The sequence below is a fragment of the Periplaneta americana genome, chromosome 15 (genome assembly GCF_040183065.1).
Source record: "Periplaneta americana isolate PAMFEO1 chromosome 15, P.americana_PAMFEO1_priV1, whole genome shotgun sequence".
Taxonomy (NCBI): domain Eukaryota; kingdom Metazoa; phylum Arthropoda; class Insecta; order Blattodea; family Blattidae; genus Periplaneta; species Periplaneta americana.
In genome coordinates, this window is record NC_091131.1 from 50,902,751 (window position 1) to 50,926,592 (window position 23,842).

At 36.0% G+C, this 23,842-nt stretch overlaps 2 protein-coding genes across 3 annotated transcripts in view; both read left to right on the forward strand.

Annotated features, from left to right (window-relative positions):
- The first annotated feature begins 1,284 nt into the window (after window positions 1-1,284).
- Window positions 1,285-23,842, forward strand: part of Nuak (Nuak family kinase 1) — a 103,872-nt gene continuing 81,314 nt past the window's right edge. The window contains exon 1 of one of the 2 annotated variants that reach the window (XM_069847199.1): window positions 1,285-1,477. The gene's annotated coding sequence lies outside the window, so the exon portion shown is untranslated. The remainder of the gene's footprint in view (window positions 1,478-23,842) is intronic. The other variant, XM_069847198.1, reaches the window with a different exon arrangement.
- Window positions 8,678-10,786, forward strand: LOC138714914 (tigger transposable element-derived protein 4-like). Its single transcript, XM_069847197.1, has one exon. The coding sequence runs from the start codon at window positions 9,503-9,505 to the stop codon at window positions 10,709-10,711; it is 1,209 nt and encodes a 402-aa protein (XP_069703298.1). The 5' UTR covers window positions 8,678-9,502; the 3' UTR covers window positions 10,712-10,786.

Here is a 23,842-nt window from a genome sequence, read left to right on the forward strand (position 1 = left end):
TATAAAAAATTATACTTGCCAAAAAAGGTTAAAAAAATTCTATGGACAAACAATAAGTAAACGTTTTTTTATGTTTTTGCCTCTAATACAGTAGTTACATTCATTAATTGATACCATAGGCGCTTAATTTGGGGGTGCTTTGCATTTTGAGCACCTCCAAAATAATTTTACTACTGGGGGTGCCAAGCACCCCAATATTGTTTATACACAGCATTTTCTAATTGGTGGTTTGAATGACGATGATAAGGAACTGGAGAAATTCTCTTATTTTATGTAGATGACTTGGGCAAGGAGAGGCTACTTTTACACAAGGACATGTTATTAGATATTGCAAGATCAAAAATGCAGCACATCACAGATTTTCAGACTTCTTAATCTCCTTCGGAAAGAAGCTTTTATTGGTGACATGCTACCACCAGTTGTCACAATACTAGTGTCTATCTCTACTGCTGAGCGATCATTTTCTCTCTTCGTAGACTTAAAGTCCTACACTAGGTCTACCATGCGTCAATAGTTAAACAAATGATGTAGCTATCATTCATTCTCACAGAGAAGAAGCTCTTCATTTAGATTTGGATGAAATCGCAAATGTATTCATCACTAGAAATGAAATTCACAGGCAAACATATGCTATGAAATCGTAATTCGCGAAAGAGCCACCTGCTGTGGTACAACATGTTAAGATTTTATTTTAATCCTCATGAAAAATGGTAGTATTGTTAATAATGAAATAATTATTGATTAAACAGACTATGAACAGACTGTTTATGTTTACCAATTAACAATGTCGTTTGTTCTAATGAAGAAGGACTTTCAGCAGTTTCAACATAAATTATATTAAAACTTGAATGTGGTTTTCCTTTTCTGAGTGGACACTCCCAATAAATTTCACAAGTTGGCGTCTATGATTGACACTTTTTGCGAGTCTGTATCATAGACAAATAATATACTGTATTTATTAAGTTACGGGTACCAGTATTTTCAGTTATTGCCACACATGTATAACTGATTAGTTAATTTTTTAATCAATGAGATAAAAAAGACAATCTAATAATGAACCTCATTTTCTCCTTTTCTCCATTTAATGACTTAAACTGATTGACTTCTAAGCCGTTCAATTAATTACGCAAACAGTTTGAATAAACCAAATATGCCGCCATTCAACAATCCATCATGGCTCAAGGCCAAGCCATTCATTCAATGTTGCCGCCAGTAATTGCATTTCTCAGTAGATGGCGATAGCGTTGCATTTCGGACCTTCGAATCATATTAAAAAATAAAGATGGTAGCAAAACATGAGTCGTCTGTTGCATGTGGAGTGAGAAATGATGTGAAAAATAATTATAGAAGTGAATATTGGTGTGTTTGTATAATATTAATAGTTATGCTATGAGCTGTTGTGTGTTAAAAGTGAACAAAAAAGTATTATACGTGTGAATTATCGAATTTTAATCTCATTCCTGATTCGTTAACTGTGGTAAGTATATCGTATAATAGTAGAAGTAGAAATTTTCAAGTAAAGGGGACTGTGTATATGTTGTTTAGTAATGATTTGACTTTTGACGGAAGAAGTTTATTTAACTTCGAATATGATTCTGTGATATGTTTTGAAGCTGACATCATGTAATTAGCCTATATTATTATCAACAACTCACATGAAAATTGATTCTGATTTCGAATGAATATTTCTTACTTGAAATATTGGCGAAATAAACGAGGACGAATGTTCTGAAGGATAATTTTAGTGTTAAAAGTGGGAGGGATTAAAAGAGGTCATCTCGGAAGCCTACCGATGGCAATGTATTTCAAGGTGGTGAGCGTTTTCTTTTCAATGCAAGCCTTAAGCTTACTGTTACGTCATTTCGAATTAAAGAAAAATTTGGTCACTTCTGCAAGTTTTATAATATAAATGTGGAAAGTATTGTTCACACTGTATGTAACAAACATAGTGGTCATGCGCTAGCGCTTTTAAATAGATTCGTTATTATTGTAATATGTGTTATTAGGCGACTAATTTTAATCTCAGAGTTTTATTAAAATACATCTGGAATTTACATTATTTTAACTTCAGAGTAGGTGTTACAAGACCTGTAATTTCGTTCATATTAATTATGATTATAAAATAATTGAATAAGCATTTTATATTAATTAAAATACTGTACTTTTTAAAAATAGGCCCTAAATATGAAAAGGTGAAATTTCAGACTCCAGTCACTGTTCAGCTTATCGGGTGGGAGTGAAGATCCATATAGTTTTTCTCAGGATATACAGTATTACACTTTCCACCCATTATGATAGTTTCGACCGTTAAATAGGTGTTTTAATTGTAGTTTACTGGGTCCATAATGTCAGTTAGGTGTAGTTTAGTCAACTGTGAGGGTTATTAGAGCGACGGTTTGCAAATTCTTTGAAAATGAACCACTTTGTTTACAAAAAATGTAGAAACTCAATAGATACAGTTTGACATATTAAATTACATCCCATTTTAACGTTACAACCATTCCAAAATACGGTATTTAGAAGTTTAGGATACACTATCCAAGAAACTCCCAGCTATTTATAGAAACGATATTTATATTTGACATTATGAATGCTTGTGTTGTTTCATACACTTTTAGAATGACCCAGCTTGTAACTTAGTTACGTGACATAAGTCCAAGTTGACTTATTCTTTAAGATTTATGCCGGACAAAATGTCTGGGGGTTTCTTTAGTCATTCTCTTTTCAAAATTGCTATTATGGTCATATTATTTTCATCGATAAAGAATAGCGTTTTTTTTTATCATTGTTTAATAGTATGACCAAATTTTCCAGCCCCAAGTTCGGGACAGCCTACTAATGATGTGATAAAAGAACTGTTGAATTTAAAACAAACTATTATGAAAAATAACATACATAATTATAAAAACTGCATTTGTTATTATTTCAGAAAGGGATACCTATATCAGGAAATGAAAATAATGTTTTAAAATACGTTACTGGTGGTCATTAGTATCATTACTTCAGATTAGGCCTATATAAGCAGTTCCACAACCGCTTCGATGAATTTCGAATCGGCTAGGCCGCTAGGGCTAGAAGCTACCTGTGACCTCCGATACCTTTCCGTATACTGTACACCAAACAGGAGAAAGTCTCAGTGGTCTTAGGCGTGCGGGGGTAATTTGTTGATATTATTCGAGTTCACACGGTGTCCCAAGCGCATGTTATCTGACATAGCATGAAGCAGAAACATATTATAGGTACACGTTTGATAACTTTTTGACACAAGTCTTTAAATCTCTCCATACAGGAAGTTCCACGTGTAGGAGGGCGTTAGTGCCATGATTTTCCTTGTGCTCCTTATTTTTCGCTCTCGTAAATTATGTAATGCTCGGCAAATTTTAGCACCGGATTTTCTCCTGGCTGGAAACAAATAAAAACGCAAAAGGGAAAAATTGTTATAGAAGAATCAGCCACAACTGACAGGGAAGAAAGACATTTTGAGGCCGAAACTCATCCCGCTCGTTCCGCTCACCTCATGTGAAATTTGAAACGATTAAGATATTCGCATGTAGGCCTACCGAGAAAATAAAACTGTATACATTACTGTGCGTGTCTTTGAATTCAGAAACCAAAATAGAATAAGCAAACAGTAGCTAATGAGTATTTTGAGAGACTTTTAGGACGCACAGTATTGAGTAAGAAGTTAAGATTTCAGGAAAACGTTAAATATTAAACAAATTTATTGCCTGAACATAAGCACAAATAGAACGTGTTAACAGAATAAATAGAATGAATGGCGACCATATTCCGAAATAATTAAGCATCTGTACAGTATATACATTTAGAAGGATATGTAATTGTCAAAGAGAAGACAACTGACTATCTTAACTTCAAAAGACCTAAAAAAGATTATTTTTTTAAATTCATGTCTTCTCAAACTTGTGAGGGTCCACACCTGTGGAGTAGCAGTTAGCGCGTCTGGCCGCGAAACCAGGTGGCCTGGATTCGATTCCCGGTCGGGGCAAGTTACCTGATTGAGATTTATTTCCGAGGTTTTCCCTCAACCCAATATGAGCAAATGCTTCGTAACTTTCGGTGCTGAACCCCTGACTCATTTCACCGGCATTATCATCTTCATCTCATTCAGACGCTAAATAACCTAAGATGTTGATAAAGCGTCGTAAAATAATCTACTAAAATAAAAAAAAAATTGTGAGGTTGCCATATGACAAAGAATAATGGAAAGAAAATTAAAATCGAATAAAACATGATAAGAAATCAGAAACTTCATAATATAGTGATCAATATAAAATTTAACGTGGTAAAAAGACAAAGAAAGTGGTACTAGAAAGATAGCTTAGGACGTAGAATAAAGATGATGTCGTAGGATAGCTTCAGTGACTCAGTAGTGTAGATAAGAATGATGACGAAGATACTAAGCGTGGTTTCTTATGGAAAGTAGTAAAGCAGGAATGTATATTTCGCAAATTTACGATGCGTAAGAGAATCTCGACAATATATTATGAGAGGCTTAGTGACAGGTCCCATTTTCACAACTCTGCTCGTCATTATCCTCCCTCATTCCTCATCGGAAATAGTTCAGCCTTGCAAATGTTCCTACTTCAGAAATGGAATTCTTGACACAATAAAACAGTGCTAGCAAATATAGGTTATAAGAAATCAAATGTAATTTTCTTTATAACCATATATTTTGATGTGTTTCGAACTAGGTCCATACTTGAACTTCATCTCGAACTGACACTACGCGAACACGGAATGAAACTCTTCTAAACGCGGAAATGAACACGGCGCAGAGTTTCCTCCCAAGACAAAAAAGTGATTAAAGAATCTTAATTCGAGGATTGAATAACGTTAAATATTAGGTAAAAGTAAAGATTAATTTTTTTGTCCTACAGAATTTATTTGTTACGGTAACAATGGTTATTAAAGGAGAAAAATTCGTTCTGGCGCCGGGGATCGAACCCGGGTCCTCGGTTCTACGTATCAAGCGCTCTAACCACTGAGCTATGCAAAGTTCAAGCCACAGCACCGGATTGAATCCCACTCTAGTGTTTTTCCCTTTTTCGCCTTACTCCATGTTCGGCATATACAGAGTGTAACAAAAGTTTCTGGTACAGTGAAAATTTTAGTTTTCTTCAAATATTTGATGGTAAATATCACATTTTCAATCAAATTATTAACAAAGGATTGCATCACACCACAATCAAATAGTTCCAACTCCTACACCATAAAATTTGGTCATGGTTCCTGAGAAAATGGAAACTAAACAAGAGAATAATTTTAATATACTGTTACAGAAACTTTTGTTACACTCTGTATGTTGACATATATTAAGTCAACTGCCATTATGCAAGGAGCGCACTCAATTGAGTAACTTAGTGGCCGGGATTCCACAGTATATATATGCTCTGTTGGCCGAAGAATAATAATCATTGTTACCATAACAGATAAATTCTGTAGGATTAAAAATTAATCTTTACGTAGATTCTTCGCTCAACAGTGCATTTATACAGTATATATATATATATATATATATATATATATATATATATATATATATATACCGTGGAATCCCGGCTACCAAGTAAAATATTAGGTTTTGTATTAAAACAATGATGTCTTTTTTATTATTTTTCAGTTCAAAAAGAATACATACATCATGTCATGAAATTCTTCACGATACTGTTTCTTACACTTTTTCCAATATGTCTAGTGTTAATACTAATAAGGAAACGAACAGATTTTAAAATGATTATTATCATCAGTAAACCATTTGAATCGGCGCCTCGTTAGAAATACGTACACTTAGGTCAAAATGAAAGTGCCCGGCGTGTGAGAGACTAAGTTCGAATCGGGTATTTCCATGAGCGCTCGGGACAGCCAGACTTTGTTCAAAATATTGCGTATATTCTTCTAGTAGTTATAATGGAGAACACAACTATTAATCACTAAAATCTTACGAGAAAATAATTCATATATGAGATTTAAAACAGACAGATCATTCAGAGTGTTTAAACAGTGAATATTGTAACACCAACGCTATAAAACAGGTTCTCAAGTGGAGTATGACCATTGCTCGTTACAATGCCATTTTTAACTGCAGTGAAACTTTTAGCATAGTTTGTAAAGCGATAGCTAACAGTTCGTGAGGTTGCACGTTCAAATCTTCCTGGAGTTACTAAACTTTTCTTTTGCCTTTTAAATGCATCAGTGAAAATATAACAGGTTTTCGTCATTCTTTTTTATCCTTTGAATATTTTTCGCTTTACTGTCTTTTTCGTGTTAATAGAAACTTTTGATGCTAGATGGAAGTAACAATAAACACGACAATTAGGGGCTTTCATATTAATATGCTGTGTTAATTATTTTATTAATCCCTGGTGCTTTGCACTCTATTGCCTAAATAACATTCAATAAACATGCTGACGGTTAAATAATTGGCAATAATTAATTTGCAAGTTGGTGCTGCAGGGAATATGATTATTATACTAATCTAAATCCGTGATCATCAGGGCTTAAATGTAGTAATTGTAAACAAGAAGAAAAATCATAATTCTGATGACGAAATATATTCTGATTTCCTGGAATTATAACCACAAATTTTCACCAATTTATTAATTAACTTTTCTGTAAGTAACATGATTTAACATAAGCAAAATTATTTGACTAATTATTACACTAAAATAAGTTGTAAAAAAATAAAAGAAAGAACACAACAAAAAATTCACTACGGAGATTCGAACTCGAACTGTCTGCATAGAAGTTAAGTAGCTTAACCACTGCTCCACGCCAAGCATGCTGTGGAGGTATTAAAATGCCGTGTTAATTATTTTATTAATCCTTGCCGCTTTATACGCTATTGCCTAAGGAACTTTCAGTAAATAATATGTTGACGGTTAAATAATTGGCAATAATTAATTTGCAAGTTGTGCTATAGTTGTGATTATTATGTACTAATCTAAATCCATGATCATCAGGGCCTAAACGTAGCAATTGTGAACAAGAAGAAAAACTGCAATTCTGATGACAAAATATATCCTAATTTACTGGAATTATAACCACAAATTTTCACCAATTTTGTAATTATCTGTAAGTAACATGAATTAACATAAGCAAAATTATTTGATTATATTACACTAAAAGGAGTTGTAAAAAATAAAAGAAAGGACAAAACAAAAAATTCACTACGAAGATTCGAAGCATGCCCAAATCAGCGCCTTGTATTATGGAGTTAACTAAAACGGCGCGCAGAGGTTTACGATAGTGAACTGCGCGCTCACCCAAAGGGACTTAGAAAATTTTCGCTGCTCAAGAAACCGGCTACTTTCATTTTGACCAAGTGTACAGGAGTAATGCGATAGAAATAGTTCCTGATAGTGGTAAAGAATGATCACTAATGTTTATTCACCTTTATATACAACGTTCCTATGACGCATGAATATTTTGGCATGTGAAGCGTTTTAACAGGGAATAAAAGGGAATACTCATCAGCGATATTCCCGGAGAGATTCGTCACTCATTGGTCGATAGAGGAGCGAGTTCCTACAGGACTGAACATACTGCACCTCAGCTAAGCTTTAGAACAGAACTGCCCTCTCCTAAGAGCAGGAAAGGATGACAGAATTTACATATCTTCATTCTCCACATAAAATCCTTCCCTCTACCATATTTACCAGTATTATCTGTCAGTAATGTAGATCTAAGTATCCTTCATACTTCTCCGACAATGTCAATAGCTTTTGCTATAACGACTGCTAATAAATACTATACTGAAAAAATGCGCATAGAAGTGAGTAGCGTTTGGTTATTCTTTGCGTAGTTAAAAGCGAATTACCATCAATCAACATGAATGTAGAAATAAAATTAAGGAGTTTTAAGTATACACGATGAACTCAACATTTTTTGAGATGAATAATAGACTATAATTTTAAAAGATTTTAAAATGTCACTCCATTAAGCCTAAGCCATTAAGCTCCCCTAAAGATGCATCTTTAATCCGTGGCGCTACAGTCCGCGAAGGGCCTAGACCGACCAGCCGGCTGCTGGCCTCACGCCCACATGCCGAAGCAGAGATGGACGATCATCCAACCAGAATGGAGGTATCGTGTGGTTAGCACGATGATCCCCCCCCCCAGCCGTTATAGCTGGTATTCGCAACCGGATTTCCCTACCTATCGTAGCTCCCCAAGTGCATCACGATGCTGGGTGGGCACCGGTCCCATACACTGACCGAAATTTCATAAGACAATTTCTTCCTCCATGAAGACTCGAACCAGCGCGTATTCCGTAACGTGAGTCCTAGGCGGGATGCCTTAGACCGCGACGCCACGGCGCGGGACAAAGATATATCTACACGGCTCAATTTTTCTTTCAACTTTACACATACAAGCAACGCATTCAATTGTGCATGCCTTTTTTTCACTAAAATGAGAGCGCATGCAGCAATGAAAACTATCCATTGCCGGTGGATAAGCTTATCTTGTGCGTTATTTCAACAGAGGCATGTAGCGAGCAGATGATTGTTCTAGGTGCCCGTGAATAAACTGAAAATTGTTTCGTTTGGTGATGTTGGACCTTTTAAGCTGAAAATGGAGGCAAGTACGATTAGCTTTATTGCAGATTATCGCAAGCAGAAGCGCTTATGAATGTTCAACCACAATTTTGAAAATCAAGTACAGTGGAACCTCGATTTATTGTTCCCGGATGTATCATTTTCCCGGATCCATCATTCAAATTCGTTGGTCCCTGAACATATTCTATTTAAACTATGACTATAAAGCCCGCATCTATCGTTCCTCGATTTATCGTTTTCCCGCATCTATTGGCCAGATTTTTTAGTCCTGAAGTGTGTAAATCCCGGATTGATCAGTTTTAAGAAACAGCAACAAGCTTACAAATGCTTGTAGCAGTTGATATCTTCAGAATGTTGTGCTGCAAGCTCCAATTGTGAAGTTTTATGGTTATTGGCCTGCTTACGCACCGACCTTCCTCACAGCTTGCCTGGCAAGACAATGTAGAAGGGTCCATATGTCCTATCGATCGTTTTCTATTGTAAAACATTCCAGTCCGCGCTTCCACCAAGTTGTGTACGCAGTCTATCACACGTGTTCGATTCTCGACAGTTCGTATTTTTAACTTGGCAGATTCTAATCTGATTTTCTCAGATATGGCATTTCCATGTAAAAAAGTTCGGACTTTAGAAGAACGACTTCGTATTATAGAAGAGGTGGAGAAAAATCCAACGGAGAAGAGGATTGACATAGCTAAGCGTCTTGGCCTGCCACCTTCAACTCTAAATTGCATAATGGCAAAGAAAATAGAAATCAGACAGCAGGCTGATAAGTATGGTACAGCAGCCAAAAAGAGGAAGACAGGCAAGGAGTCTACTTACAGCGAGCTAGAAAATGTCCTCTTTTCCTGGTATCAACAGGCACGAGCATCAGGCATTCCCATTGATGGAACCATCTTGAAGGAGAAATCTCGAAAAATAGCTTAAACAATGGGGATTGAGAACTTTTCCGCATCGAACGGCTGGATCTCTCGTTTCAAACAACGCCATGGCTTGGTGTTTAAGAAACTGGCTGGGGAAAGTGCTGCTGTGGACACCAACGCCACGGATCTCTGGTTCCAAAGACTCCTGGAGCTGCTGGAAGAGTACGAGCCTCGGGACATCTATAATGCAGATGAAACAGGCCTCTTCTTCAACTGTCTTCCAGACCGTACGCTGGCACTTAAAGGAGAATCCTGCCACGGAGGCAAAAGTGCGAAGGAGCGACTGACTGTACTGCTGTGCACAAACTCCGATGGCTCAGACAAACAAGTTCCCGTCGTTATTGGCAAGTCTGCAAAACCACGGTGTTTCAAAAACGTGAAGAAACTACCTGTGAAATACTATGCTAATTCCAAAGCATGGATGACATCGGAGATTTTCAGAGACATTCTTCACGCTCTTGATAAATTCTCTGGTGCAAAAGGTAGGAAAATCCTCCTTTTTATTGATAATTGTGCTGCACATTCTCCAGACACATCCTCGTTGAAGAATGTGAAGGTGATATTTTATCCCCCAAACTGCACCAGTGTTGTACAGCCACTTGATTTAGGAGTTATAAAGAACTTCAAGCAGGCGTATAGGAAACAGCTAGTACAGAGGGCTTTATGTTTGATGGATGAAAGGAAAGAGGTCAAAATGAAGATAAACATACTACAGGCCATTCACTTTATTGTTTCGGCATGGCAACAAGTGACTCAGTTCACAATTCAGAACTGTTTCGTAAAATGTGGTTATGGGGAGAGAAATGAAGAGTCAGACATGTCGGAAGTCAACACAAATGATGAAGACGAAGACTGGACTCAGCTGGGGACAGGAACCGCTGGCGTTGATTTCGACGCTTATGTGTCTGTGGACCAAGAACTCGCGACATGTGGTGTGCTGTCTGTGGAAGAAATGTGTGAGGAAGTGGCGAGTGGAAGTTCCATGGAGGAGGGACAAGTCGACAGTGACGATAATGATGAAGTTGATCCCAAACCAGTGCCGAGTTTTCAAGAAGCACTAAGTACGTTCGAGACCATGAGAGCATTCATATATGCTCACGAGATCGCCGACAGAGACCAAGTGAACATTATTAATATTGAGAAGCTACTATTTAGCTTAAAAAGTAAAGGTGCAAGTAAGCAAATTAAAATTAGTGACTTTTTCAACAAGAAATGAAGTAAGTTAATCAAAAAATCATTCATGTACCACACATTCTTTAGTATATGAATACATGTGTGTACTATAAGTAAATTTGACTGCTTATATTCATTTTAGACAGGTTCCCGTATCAATCGTTTCCCGTTTCCACAGTTTTTTTTTCAGAAGTCCAGAACAAAACGATGAATCGAGGTTTCACTGTAGGCCTAAGTATTGGATTGATATTTAATACTAATTAATTAGTATTCAGAATTCAACCGAATAAATGTATCTGGTTATGGAGGGCTTGTAAACAAGCAATTTGAGATAGAAAACCCAGGGTCTCCGACGAAAAATATCAGAATTATCAGTTGTTAAAATTGTTTAAATCTGACATTCATAATCCACTATTGAATGTGTAGCTAATCGGCGATATTCTGTATGTAAAGAAGGGGGAAAGGAACTGGCCACCCTACTCCATCACCTCCTGGCCTAGTTGTTTCATAAGTGGTGCCATGTTAGTATCACTTGTGAGGTTCAGACCTCTCTTTGGACAGTCGACTGAACAATAACAATCCGTATTAAAATGAAATAGGGATATGTAATGGTATGGGTTGGTTTCAAACATTATTAGGAATTGGATGAAGCCCAACTGTTAAGAACAATCAACCGCATTTTCAAGATTTAGCTTTTACAAAATCTGTAAAATTGCCGGCAAATAATGAGACAGTACGCCACTGTACTGCATTCTGTTCCACCCCCATTCATTTTCGTTATAATTGTACCTGTTTTAGAAAAAAATTACCGGCATGAAGCTGTGGTGTAGTGCATAATGCGTCAGACCTCAAGACTAAAAGTAGTGCGTTCGAATCCCATCGTGGTAGTTTTTTTAATCCCAATAGGCCTACCTCCTATTTACTGATGGAAACTATGAATTCTTTCTTTTCTGAAACACCGAAATAGGTATCGTGGTATTTATTTATTATACAGCGTGAATCAAAAATCTGGAACCATATAAATATCTTCCATATGCTCGATTTTCGATTACTGTAGGTGTTACCTGTATTTGTAAGACCAAATTCTCTACCAGTGACACATTCGATTCTAGCCTTCAGCTATCTCAAAAGCCGCTATTTTGATGCAACTTTGAAATTTTAAGAGGAAAGGGGTCATGTAGGTACTAAAAATCATGTGAAATTTTCTGAAAAAAATATATAATGGTGCAATCTGTTTTGAGATATCTCTAATCGTTTTCAAGTTATTTAAAGATAACTGTCATAAGGACACAAACATTAATTACCGCATCTACAGAGTGGTACTATGGAGGCTTTGGAAAAGATATTTTTATGGAATTCTGGTAATTAACTTTTCCTGCTTTACTGTTTGGTTAACAGACTCTCGAAAACAGTTATCAGGAAGATAGTATACGAAATTCGAGAAAGTTATCATGAAGGTAGTATACGAAAACCGAGAGAAGTTGGAATGAAGAACGGAAATATGCTTCTCTCCCCATGCTACAAGTACTAATTACACTAAAATTTTACGTCATTGATTCTTATCAGTCACTAATAGGACATAGGCTCCTAATGTTGAAATATTTAAAGCAGCTGTGAATAGAACCATCCAAAAAGTTTATAATACTATAACGAGAATGAGACGAAGATATAATTTGTGTTTCCATCAAATTGAAGAGCGGCAAAATGTTACGTTGTTTAATTTTTCCGGTAACTTCTTCATAGCAATTAAATTCATTAGTAGTCCGCTTCATGCATCATCCTTGGCTTTGATTTTCACACCGTTTTCTTGCATCCCAAAATATCTTCATACCGTATTAGATTATCAATTGCACTAACGAAAACTTTTCTGTATTGGATCCTCTATTTTCGTACCGTCGGTTTCGTTGTTTATTGATTCCCAGAAAATCGTAATATTGCACTAATTTTCCCTTCGTGAAGCGGATGAATTGTGGCGTTCAGAAGAGCTTTGATTCTGACCGGCCTTCCTGATTTAGGCTACATTACTATTCCCAATTTTCGCGGAAGTTCCAACTATCTGCGAAACAAAAATGTTAGCTTACATCCATATGGAAATCGAAATGCACGAAAGAAGATTGACACAATTGTTAAAACTGTAGCCTGTATTAACAAACAACGTATTATCTAGTATTCTTTTAGTATTTGTTGGTGAAAACGTCTCTTAGACATATGTCACGTCATTACTTACTTACTTACAAATGGCTTTTAAGGAACCCTAAGGTCATTGCCGCCCTCACATAAGTCCGCCATCGGTCCCTATCCTGTTCAAGATTAATCCATTCTCTATCATTATATCCGACCTCCCTCAAATCCATTTTAATATTATCCTCCCATCTACGTCTCGGCCCTAAAGGTCTTATTCCCTCCGGTCTCCCAACTAACAATCTATATGCATTTCTGGATTCGCCCATACATGCTACGTGATATGTCACGTCATTATGTGTATGAAATCAAGAAAATAATTCGTTTCATCTGATGTTGGATAAATCGTCATGCTATGTTATTTCAAATAGAGACCCACTAATTTTTAGAAAAAAAGATTGCATCTATCTTACAAAATTCTCAGATAAATTGTCTCGTACAAACCCATTAAGAGCAAATTTCTGGGTAACTTTCGGCGCTGGACCCTAGACTTACCTCGCTAGCATTATCACCTTCATCTCACTCAGAAGGCAGATAACATAGCAGTTGATGAAGCATCGTAAAATAACCAACTAAAAAAAAAAACAAAATGGATATGTATAAAATGCACGTTTCCCATCTCGATTATGTTTGCGACATAGCTACAAATAAGAGGAACGGCATACAAGAAACCAACTTCTCGATGTTATGAGAACAAAAATGTGTTTGCATGAAACTCTAGAAATTAAGTTTAGCGGCATCGTAATACTTCTGAGGTAGCTCAGTGCTATGACAACGCACTAGATTCGTATTCGGAAGGTCGCGAGTCCAAAACTCTTGGCCAGCCAATCTGACTGAGGTTTGTCATAGTTTCGCTCAGTCACAAAGACAAATGCCGGATTGAAAATTTACATATCACGATTCATCACCGCCTTAATCATAATTATCATAATCATTAAAAATAAATTGTATTCAGTTAAAATGAATACTCGCCACATAATTATAAAATGACAATAGAAACAGAATCGCAATAATCCACGGCCTCCTGATATATCCAAAGATCTTACACGAGCAGGATGACCTAGATGTTTTAATAAACTCATCAAAAGAAAGTACTTCCGTTGTTGTTGTAAGGGTACCTTAAGGGGACACTTTGGTGAAATAATGGTGAAAAATTAAGAAAATCCACTTAAAAATTTATTGTGACTCTCTATTTAGACCGAGCTCAAAAAGCTAATTAATTTTGTTCTCATGACTATTTTGAAGCTTTTGAGCTAATGTGAACTTAAAATGTGAAAATTGTGACGCAAGGAGCCTTTTTAGTGACGTCAATATGAAATATGTTTTAAAAATATTATTTCAAAACTATTAGCCCTAATGGCACCAAATTTTATACAGATGATAGTATTGCAGGCATGTTTATGTAGTTTAAAATTGATAAATTTTGGATGAAAGTTGTAAAAGATTTAAAACTCATATAAGTGTCCCCCTAATGTCGATGTTTTTTCAACTTCTAGGCCTACTGTAGAAGCTGGCGTTGCTATGTTATAATATGGTGTCGGTGGAATTGTTGTAGCGAGATTGTATTTGGCAAGATGAATCCGAGGAGGATTCGCCATGGGATTACATGACACTCTTCTTACAGTTGAGAAAAACCTCGAAAAAACCAAACCATGTAATTAGTCCAAGCGCAACTGTGATGCTGCTGCACGATCACAGCAACAGTGTTTTATCAGGTTTTTCGTTAATGCTCTCTATTTAACGATGGAATGTATTGTTGTTTATGATAAAAGGATTAAAGGTGGACGTTTGAAACGACGTACGGCGTTACGACGGTAGCATCCCTGAGCCAGACGAGAGTAAGAGGAGCGAGATGCGCTGACGACAGCAGACTACACCATACGACGAGCAGGAGATATTTGTGACGTCCAACCTAAAATAACTTTCCTACTGCTGGTGGCCAGTCCCAAGTAGTGTGTACAGTCAAGGGGAAAATCTTACAGTAATAGTGGTTCATCGATCGCTGAATACATTTCCGCAATAATCTCTTTCAGAGAATATCGTGAAAGAGTCGTCTCTCTTATGAAACGTTTTCGTTACCTTGGTGATCTTGAGAAATTTATAGTTTTATGAGCTTTCACAAAGATTAGGCTACGCAATTTACAATAACATATGAAAATGTTATTGGTTCACGTAAATCAGTAACTGATTTTTCTTTGATTCTGGGAATTTGTAACCTTTGCACGCCATGAAGGCGCATTTCATACTGCCGTGACTTCGGCACGGGATCAAATGGTGTGGTCGGCACCACGCTCCGGTAAAACCGTATAAAAATAAATGTAATAAAATACCGTTTTAGAAGAAGTAGATATTTTTAAAATCTTGGGGTGTTAGTTGTCCTATGAAGGCGAGAAACATTTTCATATAATATAATTACATTTCAGCAATTAATAGAATTGTTTAATACTCATACATTTGCATATCAAAGAATAAATATACATTTTTTTAGTAAAAGTATGTTATATATATCGCTATACACAGACTCGGAAATGTAGATGGACAGATAGGCCTAGATGTCATGTCGAAAACCATTTTCTCGTAAAAAATCTCGAAGCAGATTTTTGCACACCACAATTTTACTTTCCGTCTATACTTCGTATATAAAGTATACAATACTGTGGCAGTTTAAACACTAACGGACCGTTTTGTTTAATATTAATAATTTTTGTTATTATTGTGATAGTGTAATTAATTATTTACGTCAACTGTGAATTTTTGAGCACAGTGGCGGAAAGAGTGGAAGCTCTGATCTTTATTCAACTACCGGTAGTCATAAAATAACCAATTAACCAAGTTGTAACATGTTATACTCACATTTTGGCAGGATATTCTGCACTTGGCACGTTGTATTTTATAAAACAGCGACTTCGATTGAGACCTTATGGCATTGAAAACCGGATTGTAAGAAAACTAAAAGATGTGTTCGATCAGTGGAAATGATATTTTTAAACATAAACATACAGAGCACTAAAAGTTTGTATATTTCAAAACATACGTATACGAGTCTTCATAATGTAACTGGTTCGATATGTAAAGGTAAAAAATTGTTCTAGCATGCTAACAATGTTTAAGGCAAATGCACTCGCTCAAATCCAGAGAGTATTAAATTAGTAAATATTGATACTGAGAAATGGAAATCAATCTACATAAAATAGTGTGACTGTTGTGTCCCTTGATCTGTAATGAACTACTACTGTTTGTTCAGATTTTACATCACTTCTTGTAAATTTTGGTTCATTTTTAACGAGTTTAAAGTCGTTTTATGTCACTTCTTGTCTATCAAAATCCGGATCTGATGAACGATATAGCCCAGATTTTATGCAATTGCGTAAGTTTTGTTGTGTTCCTTCTGGAATATAGATCTAGAAAACGTTTTACCGAATTGTTGCTGTTGTTATCCGAAGACAGGTTTGAACCTCATAAGTGACACCGATAAAATATCATTCATGAGATAACTAAGGCAAGAGACCAAATTAAAGCATTTTATTTGTTACTGTATATTAAAATTTAACATATATTTTGACTCCTGACCAGCCTCATGGTCTAATGGTCAGAGCTTCTGGGTATAGTTCATGAGGTCCCGGGTTCGATTCCCACATTATCATAATCATCCTATCACATCATCGGGGTAATGTAACTCCGCCTTCCAGGCGCCCCAACCTCAGAAGTGGGTTACAATTAAGCCACGACCAGGAGAGAAGACCAGAAATGTCGAAAAGACAACCTGGTGGCATTGGATAAAAAAAAATATATATATATATATTTTTTTTTTACTCCTTAGTTATGTTATTGATTTTTAAAGACATACTGTAGTTAGTTTTGGTAGAACCAATGCTTCAGTAAATAGACAGTTCATTGAACTTGGCCAACAATTGCAAGTACCAATAAACTCGTGATGAGTTACTTTTGTTGCGTAGATTTTTTTTTTTTTTACTTAAAATGACGTTCTTTAATGTCTTTTACAGTAACATAGGTATCGATATAATTAAGCCAAGGATAAGTTACAAAACAAAATATAAACAGTTACGAATCCTAGAATTCATTAACTAAGGGGAAATGTTTCACAAGCGACAAAATAAAGTGAAATGTTGAAGACAAAGGAAAATTTATTTGATGTTTACGGTAGTAAGGGCTGGGGAGCGCCAAAATTACGCCAGTAAAATAAGTTGGAAATCAGTTCTAACAAGCACATAAAAAACTGAATTGTAGTTCAATTAATACTGGCGATTTTTTGCTTTTAAATCTGATGTTAAATGTGGCTGTAGCATAAGTACTCGTAGATTTCCTACGTTTTTATTAATTAAAAACATGGATTATTTTATTTTATTCCTAAAATTAGGATTTCGGGTTTGTTTTTGTTTTCTTTATTTTTTACATCTGTCATCTTCATGACTTCTTGGAACACCATGATCTTGAGTGGGATTTCGAGCTGATGATGATGTCATCTTCATGAAAAAGAAGAGTTCATGTTTAGGTTCATTTGAGTCTGTTCTGCCCCAAGATACTCTTTATTTGACTATAGTTTTTTAGGTTTACCTCTTTCTCGGTGCTCTTGTCAGCTTAAGAATGGTTATTCAGTTGAAGTAAATATTTGAAAGTTACAACAGTTACTATAAGTTAGGGTGAATTATCATTCATAATGTATTTTTCATTGCTGCATATTTAGTTACATGATTGGATTTTTTTCTACATATTAATGCAAATTTCGTATTTCACTACGTAAAGAATTCGTGCCATATTTAAGGATAAGAAGAAGAAGGTGTCGAGTGATGATGATTGTTATATTAGTAAAAACTTAGATTAGATCAAATGAATGCTATGACAACAACCTATACGGAATATCTCCTCCATAGCTGCCTTGCCCACGTGAAATGTCACAAAATCTGTTAGTTATCGATTCATTGGCGAAATGTCATTTTCTGACTGCATCGTGGCTGGAATTATGAAAGGGAAGAAATTGATACGTCACATGGTGTCAAGTTCTTGACGAAATAAACCCTGATGTAACAGTTACCGGTACTAAATATTTCCCTTTTATCATTTAAATCTCACAGGTTACGGGCATCGGTGACATTTTACAAAGTCCTCTTTATTCAATGTTGTTTCTTTTAGTGTGAATATTCTAGCGTAGCGTCGTGGCCTAAGGTGTCATGCCTGGACTCGCATTGTCGGAATGAGCGCTCGTTCAAGTCTTCATGGGAAAGGAATTTTCTCACCAAGTTTCGGCAGTGTATTGGGACCGGTGCCCACTAATCATCGTGATGAATTGGGGAGCTACGGTAGGTAACGAAATAGGTTCCATGAAGTCGAGACCTCTCCATTACCAATCTAACGTCTAACCCATGTAGGTAGAGTTGCAGCAGCTGTGGAGGGAAGACATACAAAGTTGAAAGTTTGCAGACCGCAACTTTCGTGCCAATACCATAAAAATATAGTTGTGTAATCAAGATGTATAATATTGAATTGTTGTATAATTTGGCCTTGCAGTACTAAGTTTCACATCTAATCCCCATCAGAAACGATAGGCTATCAGAATCGGTACTCTCAAAAACGCATCTTCTCCTTGTTATGTACAAAACGAATGTTATTACGTATGCGTTGCGCGGGTCAATAGACGGTCGAATTGTTCATCATAATATTGAAAAGATCTGTCTTTGGAGCCCAGAAATCGCTTGAACTTCCGCTTCGCTGAGTGAACTGAAATAGATCGTACGACTCTTTAAGTGTTATGCTTATCTTCATAGTATAAAAAGAATTCTCATCCAGTTGTAGATCTCACCAAAGGGGTTCGAGAGATCAGCCACCCATGGCACATATGACACCAAATATTTGTGGTAGTCTAAGTAAGTGTGGGGCAGATTTTATTTTAGTATTTTGGTTTCCTTTGTCATTTTTATTCCGTCAATATTTTGTTGTTGTGTGACTGATTTAAGAGCTGCTTAACGGGTGCTCCTGGGCTTAGCCATTCGATGGAAGTAGTTGTGTTTTACACCACCACCATTTGTTTAAGTTTTTTTGCATGATTAATGCTGCGACGTAAACAAGTACGTACAAACGCGCAAAACACATGATTCTTGTGTAGTATAAGTATTAAAATGAATGTCTCATACAAAATTGAAGAAGATCGTTGTTATGGAATATCTTGTAAGAATCACTGAATGCTTTGTCCTGTGTATAGACTTATAAGTTATGAATTATGGTTAGTATTATATTAAACAATATTATTTTGTTCTAGGCATATTGTGTTATATGTTGGGTATTGTATTTACTATAATATAATAATGACTAATTGTAATATAATTAAACCACTGTTAAATTTCGCATTTAATTAGAATTTTCGAATTCACATTTGATTACTTCGAAGCCAGGACTTCGTTGGATTCAACGAAAATAGTGTCCAATCTGGAATTCTAGAGAAGGTCCAAAAGCGTTTCTCGGTAAACTGGATTATTAATGATTCCAAGAATTCAAATTCTTTTCTTAATCTTGACAGTACTAGGTCGTTGCTACTGTTGATCTCGTACCATTACACGGTGACTGACCGCAGGTAATGGGCGGAATGGCTAACGCTATTGTTTACAGGTGAATGTGACCTTCTTCCCCTTGCCCACCAGTCAATAACATTGAAGATACTGTAATGAATTTGTAAAAATCTTTATACTGTATGTACACAAGTTAATGCGTTAGTAGCTCTTCTGCATTCACAATATCGAAGCCATGGAACATACACAAGTTAGCGCCAGCGAATAGGAATTATGAAGAATAGACACTGAGCGAATTTTCCTGTTCTGTTTTTCTGTGCGCATGTGCTCGGTTAGCGCACTTTCCACTTTCAAACTTGGAGGTTAGTGTAATCGAGCACCCACTAACGATGGAAAGGCAATCCCTATTCGCTGGTATATCTGCTAAAATTTATTTCTCCTTTCGATTGCTGGTGCGATATCAGCGCCAACTTTAGGTTAAAAGGCAGACCCTCACGCTGATGCTGGTATAGCTGGTTTGAAGGTCATTGAAATAAGTCCCTGCTACATCAAAGGTACCGACGCTCAGTGTTCGTACTTATAATTCCCTATACGCTGGCAAAGAAAGTTGAAGTGTTTTCTTCTATTGGTAGCCTAATATTTGTGTGGAGGGGGGACATGGCAGCAATTAAGGTAAAGTACACTGCACATCCATTACTCATTACTGTAGATTCCTTTATTGATATGAATTCTCTAAAACATTATTTGCTGGTTAATTCGAATTTTGAATGTCCGAATTTTTTTTTTCAAATTCTCCTTTAGATTTCAAATTAAAAAGATTCCACTGATTTCGAACTCATGTGAAGTAATTAACGCAGTGAGGTATACGGATACGCATACATATTGTAGTGAAGGGCAATGAGTTTTAAGTAAATTAAGTGAGACGCAACTTCGTTAGGAGATAAGTGACGTGTCAAAGTTAGTTTCTTCAAACCTTCTTACCAGGTTCATCTCGTTGCCATTCTCCTCTTGCTTTAAACTACAGCGATATTCGTAGTAATAAATCCAATGTGTCGGAAAATGAAAACAATAACAAAGACCAAGAGTGATTCAGAGGAAGTATGACAGGACATTTCTAATTAAAATCAATATTTACAATATCAGCAAGATGGAAGAAAATTTAAAATAAAAATGTAAATAATATAGAAAATTTTGAAGTAAATTTATTAAGAGAGGACAGTAATAAAGATTTATATAAGAATAGGCTAAACCAATTATAGGACTAAATGCCTTTAAGCAATAATATTAGTCTAAAAAAAAAAAAAAAAAAAAAAAAAAAAAAAAAAAAAAAAAACCAAATTTATATTAAAAGCTTTATAGGTAAAAGAGAGGAAATATATGACAGACGGGGCCTGTAAACTTGGAACGAAGAATTACAAAAAAAAGTTATTGACGAAAACAAAGAAACCTATTTAAATTATTTAGATAATAGTAATTCTCAAAAGAAAATGAAATATGAAAGAAAGAGTGCTATAGTTAAAAGAGAAATCCGTAGACTACACAGACAAAACTAAGATAAATACCACTATAATGTAGCTAATTCACATGGAGCATGATCTGCGTGGCAGATAGAAATTATGCATGTAGGCTAATCCTTACGCTACACTTACACATACACTTCACCTTAGTACATGACATAACTCTCACAGATGCACATCATGCATAGCGTGGCCCACTCGAAGTGGTGTGCAACTTGAAAATGGGTCACAGTTCTGCCATCTATCCGCAATATGTGGAACCCGAATCACGCAAGTGAAGTGGGTAGGCATTAGATACATATTTTAAAAGGAATAAATTAAGAAATAAAAGATAAACTCAAACGTCGTACATTTATGTACATTGAATTTATTTATTCTCTAAATTAAGCAGAAATGGAGAAGTACTTCACTTCACGAATCGTCGAAATATTGCATAATTATCATTTACAGCACAGCAGATTTTCACTTAAAGTATGTTATGTTATGTTATGCTATGCTGTGCTATGTTATGTTATGTTATGTTATGTTATGTTATGTTATGTTATGTTATGTTATGTTATGTTATGTTATGTTATGTTATGTTATGTTATGTTATGTATCGTAACTAATGCTCTTGATTTAACAACGAAGTCATTCTCCTTCATGCTTTCCAATATTTCGATATGATGTCTTGAGCTATTTGAAGGGCTGTGCAGCTTGCCAGATGATCCATATACATTTCATGCTCCTGACAGCATAACAGACAATTTGGTGGATCACTTAAAGTATAATCTTAATCATTATCAGGTTCGGATTACTGTTTCCCACCCCAAACATTATAAACATTATTATTCAACTTTCTTTTCTTTAATTGATATGATCATTGTGGTATAACTGTGTTAAAATAATGACAGGTTGTGATTATACAAAGAGAAAATGATTAATGTTGAACAGTGATTGCGCACAGGTCATTTGACATAGAGTTGCATAAAATGGGAGTTCAACGTTACTGTATCAGTACATAAATTGGAAAGCATCTGAAATATAGGCCTACATGGTATATATTATTTATATTTACAAACAGTTTAGATTTTCTGTTGAAATGCTTGCTCATTGATATTATTGAACAGCCTTAGATTGTTGTTACCAGAGCAGTATCTGGTTGTTAAAAGTAGCGGTACTTCCTGGTTATGTCGCTGGTTATGTCGTTAACAGGATAAACATGACACAAGAGACATACACCCATTTCCACAAGAAGGGACAAATTAATATTCACTCTCTTCGTCAGTCTGATACTTGATTACACTGAGTTAGTAGCGGTATGCATTGTTACTCGAACAACATGGTTGTTTACATCTGTTCTACATTATTTTTTGAGAGGCATGGTCTAAATACGTATATATATATATATATATATATATATATATATATATATATATTTTTTTTTCGACTATACACTATGAATACATGAATACATGGTGAGACTTTCTGACGTGAAGTCGGCATGATGTTGGGCTTCCAACCTGTTGTGAGAGCCACGACCGGTGTTATAGCCTTACTTGTAGGCTATGTATCCACATCTGTTTCTCGCGTACTCTGTTTTCAGCTCAAATATATGATCAGGTACGTAATAAATCGCAGGACCTGTTACAAGTTGCAGCAATGTAAGATACAACTCTATGGGAGATAGTAATGAAACATGGAGAAATTATGATAGAAGAATAGGAAAACTCGTTGGCGCAAATTTACATAATACATACATACATACATACATACATACATACATACATACATACATCATACATACATACAGGCTAATTAATTAGGTGCGCAATCCTCACTTATAGGCTACGAGGAAATTATAACAAATCTGTAATAATATTGTAATTGAAATGGAAGGAAAAATCGAAGCATTTTGTAGAAAAACTGCAACTTCATTCGCTACGAATTTCCCGATATCCAGCTGTTTGATTTCCTTTATATATGTCAGTCATATCAGGTATTATCGTTGTATATTACATCTATATGAACATTTCTTAGTAATATAGAATTACGTTGCATAGAGATGTGGAGGCATGTAGCCCTTCGCTCGACTCGAACACAACGTAGGCGTAGTCGCGGGACCACGCCTCTCTGTGGTGTGAACGGTCTCTTGAGAACACCCGTATGCTTGCGAGATTGCCAGAAGCTTCATATTAATTAGGATTCAGCGCAAAATGGCGTGCACAGTCACGGATCTGCTAGGAGCGGTCGCAGAGCGTGGTGTGGCACATGATTGTCACATATTCGAGTTTTCATGATTCCATTCAAGAATGGGGACTTGAAAATTTTAAATGTAAATAAATAAATGAATACATCCTTACTTACTTACGGCTTTTAAGGAACCCGGAGGTTCATTGCCGCCCTCACATAATCCCGCCATCGATCCCTATTCTGAGCAAGATTAATCCAGTCTCTAGCATCATAATATCCCATCTCCCTCAAATCCATTTTAATATTATCCTCCCATCTACGTCTCGGCCTCCCCAAAGGTTCTTTTTCTTTCCGGTCTCCCAACTAACACTCTATATGCATTTCTGGATTCGCCCATACGTGCTACATGCCCTGCCCATCTCAAACGTCTCGATTTAATATTCCTAATTAGGGTATGTCAGGTGAAGAATACAATGCGTGCAGTTCTGCGTTGTGTAACTTCCTCCATTCTACTATAACTTCATCCCTCTTAGCCCCAAACACTCTTAACCTCTGTTCCTCTCTCAAAGTGAGAGTCCAAGTTTCACAACCATACAGAACAATCGATAATGTAACTTTTTTATAAATTCTGTCAGTTTTTTTTTAACAGACTGGATGACAAAAGCTTCTCAGCCGAATAACAGGAATTTCCATATTTATTCTGCGTTTATTTTCCTCCCGAGTGTCATTTATATTTGTTAGTGTTGCTCCAAGATATTTGATTTTTCCCACCTCATCAAAGAC